Raw genomic sequence first — 8217 nt, 5'->3', positions numbered from 1 at the left:
GTTCAGCCTCCTCTCTACCTGAGACGGCCCCTCAGCTGGCCAGCATGTTCCTCGCCAGAGCCCTCCGCCACTCCACCCTCAGCGCAGCCAGGTGTCATCCCAACTGGGCCCTGTGGGTGAGGCCAGCGTGCCGTACGGTGGTGTTACTGAAGGCTGTGCTGTGTGTCTTTTGTGTTCCTTCTTTCTGGCTGGCCAGAACCTTTCGTTTCTTCTGTGGTCACTCACCTGAAAGCTCCTCCCAGGCCACGTCGAGTGGCTCCAGCAGGCCACCGTGATCCACGTGGCACCGATACTGCCTCCTGTCCTTGCGGTCAATCGTGACGCCACTCAAGGTGTAGTAGGTCCCATCCGAGTTGGGGGCCACAGTCCCACGGAAGGTGTCCTTTATCCAGGCTTTTCCATCTTTTGTCCAGACAACAGCAATTTCCTTGGGATAGAAGCCATGAGCCCGGCAGAGCAGCGTTTCTGTGTCTTCATAGCCTCGCTTAAGCGTCACCTTCACTGTTGGAGGCTCTGTGAAAACAGTGACAGCTTTTTTAACCAGGGGTGTCTCCACGGACAGGCAGGGTGGATTCTTCATGATCACAGCAGGAATAGGGCCATCCTGTCCCGGCTCCTATTCCAGGGGACCACAATCCCAGTCCCAGGGCCTAGTTTAGCCCTCTGGGGCTCTGCAAAGAGCCTTATCCACTTCCAAACAGATCCTTCAGTGGTTTTCTGGTTGTTGTGCATTTCCTGTACCTTCTGAAAGGCCTCTTCTGGGCATCACTGAGTGACAGGAACAACTTTAAGCTAAAGTTTGCCCGTCTTTTTAGTACTTTGATTCTCCCCTTTTGCATTTGGCCTGCCCCCTTTGGCTTGCAGTGTCACCTACTTCTCAGAGCTTCTCTGAAAGTTGGCACGCAAGGTATCTCACACACATATACAGCAGAAATCGTGGACAGGAACAAACAGGACAGAATTCACTCTCCCCATGGTCCATACGGTACCAAGACCAAGAGAAATATTTTGCCTTCAGTCCACTGAAAATCATTATTCACCCCAAAGGAGCCACACTGCAATTCACACACTCCACTTTCTGAAAATGACCTTCCTATGTTGCCTCCTGCACCCACATTTTATATTTCGTTCATCTACATTAAGCATATAGACATGAAAGAGAAACACAGCTGATGTTTCCAGCTGCTTCAGCTGGCTGCTCTAAGAAAACACCTACACAGGCAGGCTGGCCAGTTTCAATTTTTTTTTAAATTAAAATTTTAATTTTTAAATTCAGCAGTGCATTTCATGGAGAGAACAAGAAACTGAGGAAGGAGCAACTTGCTATGAAGTGCACATGCTCCAGTCATGTGCTCCATGGTGGCTCAGCAAAAGTCCGCATCAAGTGACTGCTTGAATCATGCACTCCTGCCTCCTTTCTCGCCAGGATCTGTTAACGAGCTGGCTGAGCAAATTGGACCATTTCAGATGCCATAATGCAGCAGGGAGGAGGATGTGGACAAGACCACTTTGCATTGCAAGCCGGGGGGGGGGGGGGGCATGGGCTCCCTACACTACTTCAGATCACATGGAGTAGACACATGGACTGGACCACTTCAAATTCCAAGGGGAATATGTGGGATGGACCACTTCAGGTAATTGGATGTGTATGACGGAGGCAGAAGAACATTTTTGAAAGTTCCTCCATGATTCAAAAAAGGAGAGAAGGAAAACATGCATGTTTTCCTATTGCTATGAAGCTATTTTTCCTTCTTGGGAAGGAAGCATTTTCTTTTATATATTTTAAGGTTTGTACCATTGTGTTATGGGTTTGCGATTTTTGCAAACTACCTAGGTTGTAAAAGAGAGAGGTATAAAGGAGTATAGAAATGCTTAAATACCTAACTAAAATTTTGACACCCTTCACTCAGGGGATGTGCAATAATGGAAAATCATTTGGGCTCATCAGGTTTTCTGCTCACGTCCAATCTGAGGACAAGGAATAGTCAGAGTGTGGGCATTAGTTTTTGTTTTCAAGCTTCCATCTGTGTTTGGAACTTCCAAACTGTACTTTGCATACTTGTTTCCAAAGTACACAAAGAGAAGTTTTGCAAGCCCGAATCAGGAAAGCATGTGACTTTGATGCAACAAGTGTAATTTGCACAACAGGGTGAAGCCGTGTGTTTTCCAGGTGCTGTTTTGCATAGAACAACCATTTTTGTACACAGCGGCACCCAGAAACTCATGGTTTGGCTAGATTTGCACAAGCAGCACTAAGTCACATGTCTCATGGCTACCTTTTCCCACAGTATCCAATAAGTTAGTCATTGAGCACTATGTACATAAAATAATATTATTAATGCCATGTGCATTCCTGATTCTGCTCTGCAAATATTCTATGGGCAGTTTCAAAAAAAATGCAAGCCGGTTTGGTCCATCTTACAAACTGTAAACTGGCTTGACTGACCCTGAAACAAGTCAGCGCCAGTGTGTAAGTGGCAGACTGGAATCTGGGGGGGCCAAACCAAGAGGATCTGATGGGATATCCACCCCCAGAATTGATTTCCTGTCCCACCAGCTCTAGTCTGATCTGATCCAGTCCACATTCCCCCTAAGGATGCGACATAATGCAATGACTTGTCCCCATCTAGTGCTGTCCAGATGTATTGGAATCCAAGTCGCATAATCATCAAACGACTCCAATCATCCCCAGTGAAGGACTACTGCAGGAGGGGAGACGTCACACAAATCCGCCTCTGAGATATTTTCCTCTCCCATCACCTGTCCTCCGCAGCGTCTCCTTCCTGTAGGCCAGGAATTTCTGCAGCCACTGAATGCAGATCTCCTCCAGGTAGTACAGGCGGCCTTGGGTCATAGTTCGATCAGCATCCACCTTCCTCTTGGTCATCTGGGCTTTGGCATCACCTGCTGTCCAGGTCGAGGTCTTCTTGTCCAGGCTGAGGAAGTCCCTCCCATCGTAGCCAAAGTGCAAATACCCCCTTTTGTGTCCATCTTTTGTCAGCTCGCAGGCAGACATGTACTGTATCATGTGGAACCCTGAAAAGGCACACGAGATCAGAGATGGAACAAGAGCAGGTCCAAACCTCACTCCCCTTCTCTGGTTTGACACTCAGGAGGAAAGGCTGCCGCTTAGGGTTGGGATGAAACTCAGCAGAATCTGTCCCTCGAGCATTCGCAGATGTCTTCTCATGCCTGGCCTGGTCTTAACTGAGGGGACGTCCACGAATGCTCACGGAAGAAAGATGGCGCCACTGGCACCCTTCTGTGTCCGAAGCAGGAGCTCAAACAATGCTGCTTCAGATAGGGATACGTTTCTGGACTGCCCCGTCCAAGGAGCCTTCTCCTCCGTCAAGCGCAGCAGCACAAACAAAAGACGGCTGCATGGGATGCAGCAGGTGATTGCTGCTGATGCCAACCCTGGCTTGATTCCTGGCCAGCACCCTCACCGGGAACATGGACGCAGGCTCAGGACAAGGTGGCCCAGAGTCCAGGAATCCGACGGATCCCCACCCCCAAAACTGATTCCTCACACATCTGTGGCAGAGCTCATGGTTTCTACAGATACTCCTAGGGTTTAGCTCCTGCTGTTTTAACTTCTCACATTGCCATCTGACTCTTAGATGTATATTGCTATGAGCTGTACATGGCTGTGTCTTCTTTATATTACTGGTTTATTGTTACATTATTATGCATATTATTGTTTTATTGTTACTTTATTGGTATATAAGTTCTGATCCTATTGGTTCTGTAATCCATCTAGAGAATTCCGTTGGACTATTGGCTGTGAACTGGAAATGTAATAATAAATAAATAAACACTGATGAAGGGGCAACACTGAAGAGCAGGCCTCCATTGTGAAAATGTCCATCACCAGGCCCCTAAGCAGAGTCCGAAAATTCAAATTCAAGCAGCTGTGTTGAGCCACAGTGAGAAGCCTCTTCTAGGAATTTTCATCTTCTACAAGCAGGTCTCTGAATTGCCCATTCAGGAGCAAGTCCCCACCTGAAACAATTTACATTACAACAAGGAATGCGCTATTGTTGCTGGGGAAAATAATTTCTCCCCCAGGTGTTAGGACTGGGTCTGAGCTCAGACGGCTTTGGGAATTCTGAACAAGGTGGCAAATAACATCTGTTTTCCTGCTAATAAAAAATTGCAGGTGGTACATGCCATCAAGACCTGGGAATCCCCACATTTCCTAGCTTTAATCAATGCTTGGGTGATATCCAAAAGTCTCAATCTAATGCGATGGGGAGTTCAGGTCCAAAGGGCCCCTGGAAAAATCGCAGCTGCAGGAGAAGCAAAGGATGAAGTTTTTAGTTTACTCAGAAAAGCAGCTCTTACCATCCCACCCCACTGCCCTGCCATAAACACATCAAAAGAGGCCTCGGTGTCTGGCGGTGAAGACCAGAGGACCCCACTCGGTTAGTAGGTAACTGTCAAAGTACAATCTCTGTGTTTTACAGGCTTGCTAAAGTGCCTCCCTAACCCTGTAAGTTCACACATGCGACCTTTCTGTTGACTTAACTTGGCCAGCCTGTTCAAGGCAACTTTAATTTAGAAGGCCTGTCAAAGGCATCTAATTAGAGTGAAATGTAACTTTTCTTTTTGGTGCTGTGACGTGTGTCCAATCACTTTCCTATCCATATCAACGAATCCAATCCCCTTCCTGTGTATTGTATTCACTCCCCTTTTGTGCATTCTATATAACCCTAAGGAAATTATCATGGGGTGTTCCTACTTAGGCAGCCATGGATCCATGACTTCAATTGTAAAGAAACCTATTTGCCCCGACAAGGAACTGATCTCCGAGCCTCTGAATTGCCGATCGGTGTGACACAGTTCTCTGTGTGAGAGATCTGGAGCTGTCCTACCCGAGGCTGCTAAGATTTCCTCTCCGTAGTTCTGCCACTGAACTGCCATCCACGCACTCCATGAGAAGCACTTCCCTTGCTGCTGCATAACCTCTTCCTTCCACTTTTACAATTAATGCCACACCTCCCCTGCTGTGAAAATAAAGCTTACTGAAAGCACTGGTTAGACACAGAAGAGAACGGAAGCTTACAATGTCATCAAAGTAAGGAAGTCATTAAGCAAACATCCACGAGCAGGAAATGGTGAATGTATAATAAATTCCCTGCATTCCAATCCCTGTTTGCCCATGTAGCCCAAAGAATGGCCTTTGCCCAGTCACTATCTCCCAGCCTGCCCTACCTTGCAGGAATGTTGTGAGACTAGACTGAGAAAAGCTTATATTGGAGTGCCCACTCATTAGCACTAGAGGACTGACAGCATTAATTGGGCGAATTCCCAAAATAAGTACAAATATCCTACAGATCCCCTCCCCCATCTTTCTCCTCTTTCCCTCTCCTGGGAGGAAGGAATAATGCGGAAGAATTTGGCCTCCACTCACCCCCACTCTGGTTGTAGCGATTCTTTAGGATTACCAGGTCCACTCGGTACAGTTTCTCATTGCTCTGCCCAATCCTGCTTTGCCCTGCCCAGTAAGAGGCATCCAGGTTCTTCTCCGCCCAGGAGGTGCGAGGCTGGTATTGCTTCGTGTCACTGCTGTAGCTGGCAAAGAGCTCATCATCCACAAACCCGGCGGCTGTGAAGTGGGGCAGCTCCTGGCCGGGTTCCATGCTGGCCATGTGGAAGTAGCGCAGGAAATGCGAGGAAGTGCCTGGAATGGTGAGCACAGGAAATGGCTGAGGCTGAGTAAGTACCCCGTGGTAGGTGGGGTGCTTACTCATGTTCCCCAGCCCAGGCAGAGATGGCAGGTGAGAAGACCCACAAACCCCATTTGAGCCCCCCCAGGCACTCAAAACCTCCAGGATTCTGCCCCTCCGAAGCATCTGCTCCCTTCTAAGGAGGTTTGGGGTGTGCCTTTGGGAGGTTTCTACCTGTTTATAAGCCCAGCTAGCAGAAAACAAAAGGCAAGAGAAGAGTAGGAAGGCAAGAATAAAGCCTCAGGCCCTGAAAAGTGAGAAGGAAGGTGATGGAAAGGGTAATATGGGTATCTATCAAAGAGCACTGGAGGAGGAAGCAAGATTCGGAGCATGGAGGATGAAAAGGGTAGCTTGGAATGGCAGAGAGAAGCGGGCAGCCCCAAAAGGAGGAGAGATGCTACAGAATTTGCAGCAGAATTAAAACAACCAGGAAGAATGGTGGAATCTGCTGTCACAGAAAGTGGTGGTGGCCCCCGATTTGGATGGGGATTGGACAAATTTATGGAGGAGGCTATCCATCCCCCACTAGCCTGGCTGGCTAAGTGCTGCCTCCATTCCCAGGCTGGGCAGGAGGAGGTCTTGCTTGAGGGATCCCGGGGGCAGCTGGCTTGCCACCCTGAATGGAGTGCTGGACTGGGTGGAACGTTGGTCCCGTCCAGCAGGGCTGTTCTCTTCTTATGCTCCTAGGTGCCAAATGGTGTGCCCAGTTCCATCCTGGGCTGGACACACGGCTGAGCCTGATCCCTTCCAGGCACGTATTCCTGGAAAGGAGCATCCATTCCCAGCCCAGAACCCCACGTTTTAAGTCCGGGGTTGCATGGGGAGCACATGTATTCCCTGCACATGTAAAAACAGGCCATCTCTGGGGGGGGGGGGGCTTCCCTTTGCTGGCGGTGTTTAGGCAGATCCTTCGCAGCCCTCCATCAGGGGAGCCGTGGTCCCAGGGCAGGACCTGAGGTCCGTGGGTGCCTCCTGGTCAGTGAGGTGGTGACCAGCCACATCCCCCGGGCTGGCCTCTGTATGCATGGGCGACCCCTTCCCTGGCAGCCTTTTCGGGAGAGTGCCCCTGTCAACATTACGAAAGCTTGCGGTGGGTGGGTGCTGGACTAAGGAGCCTGTGAGGCGAACTCTCCCACTGCGGTTTCACAAACAGAAATCGGGGCCCCCTTCCCTTCACAGAGGCCATGCCAAGCAAGCCAACAGCCTGTCTCCTTTCTCAAAACAACCTTCAGGATCCCATGCTATGTCTATTTGTATAGGAAAAAAGGGCATACAGCTCCCAGCATGCCTGGCAAGCAGTGCGCAGCAGCACTCTCCAGGCCATGCTCCCCAGCCCCTGTCCATGTTCCCCAGCCCAGGCAAAGTGAATCTGAAAGTGGAGGTAGCTCACTGGCTTTCCTCACTTGGGCAGGTCCTCCGTAGTTTAACTCTGCACTGGGTGAAGAAGGGCTCCCTCTCATCCACCCTAAACCTTCCATCCAGGGGGGACCCCTCCGGCTCGTAGGACTATGGGAAAAATGTCTCCCTCTCCACTTTCTCTCCGCTGTTTAGTTCTACATTTCAGCCAGGTCTCCCCCGCTCACCTCTTTTATAAGCTAGATAATCCCAGCTGTTGCCCCCTTTCCGTAAAGGGATGCTGCTCCAGCCCCTGGATCCTTTTAGTGGCCATTTCTGGCTTCCCCCATGCGCTTCCCCCTTCCCCCATGCCAGAGGGAGCGAGCGAGAGCTCACCGCCTTTGCGTTCAGTCCCACCCTCCGTCCTCAGCCCAGATTTTCGCCTCCTTCCCTGCACTCACCGGAGCAGCCCCCCCACGGGAGGACGGCGGAGGCCAGCAGGGGCACGACCCAAAGCGGAGGCGCCCCCATGCAGATCGCTCTGCAGCGCTCGCAGCCGGTCCAGGAGCCGCTCCAACGCCCTGCCGAGGCGAAACCGAAAGTCACCGGCGCTTCGCACTTGCAAGGTCGATGGCACAGACGAGAAACGAAAGAACGTTTCACAGCCATCCCTGAAACGATCCTTATTTTTGCTGTCATAGGAAGAACGCTTCTGCCCACCGCATTTATCCGTCACGCCTAAGTCACGAGAGTTTACTGGGGCGCAGGGAGAGAATGATTCATTTCTCGGTTCTGCTCCTACATTGGTGAGTTTCCCAAGAGCCGGGAAATTTAATTATGCACCAAAAATCTCCCCGCCCCCCGGCTTGTTCTCATTCCATCACAACACAATGTAATTCCACCTATTAGGTATTTATTATTGCATTTTTATGCTGCCCCATAGCCAGAAGGCTGTCTGGTTACAGTGATACAAATAAAAATGCATGACAATAACACCATAAATCATAAAACCATAATACAGTAAGTCTGGTATATAAATACAACAGGAGGATAAGCACAGTATAATAAGAGAATAAACCAAGAAGACAATAAACCAGCAGCATGACTGGTAAATCATTATCTAAAAATACTAAAATACGAAATAAAAAGTCTT

At 49.6% G+C, this 8217-nt stretch overlaps 1 protein-coding gene across 1 annotated transcript; it reads right to left on the bottom strand.

Annotated features, from left to right (window-relative positions):
* Positions 1-6: 6 nt before the first annotated feature.
* LOC123027829 (class I histocompatibility antigen, F10 alpha chain-like) lies at positions 7-7671 on the bottom strand. Its single transcript, XM_044439072.1, has 4 exons — positions 7526-7671; positions 5414-5683; positions 2761-3036; positions 7-513 (listed from the first exon to the last, which is right to left on the bottom strand). The coding sequence occupies exons 1-4, from the start codon at positions 7593-7595 to the stop codon at positions 218-220; spliced, it is 912 nt and encodes a 303-aa protein (XP_044295007.1). The 5' UTR covers positions 7596-7671; the 3' UTR covers positions 7-217.
* Positions 7672-8217: the final 546 nt, after the last annotated feature.

The sequence above is a fragment of the Varanus komodoensis genome, unplaced genomic scaffold, assembly GCF_004798865.1.
Source record: "Varanus komodoensis strain SLA01 unplaced genomic scaffold, ASM479886v1 scaffold345, whole genome shotgun sequence".
NCBI classification, from domain to species: Eukaryota; Metazoa; Chordata; class Lepidosauria; order Squamata; family Varanidae; genus Varanus; species Varanus komodoensis.
This window is presented reverse-complemented; position numbering and strand designations above follow the sequence as displayed.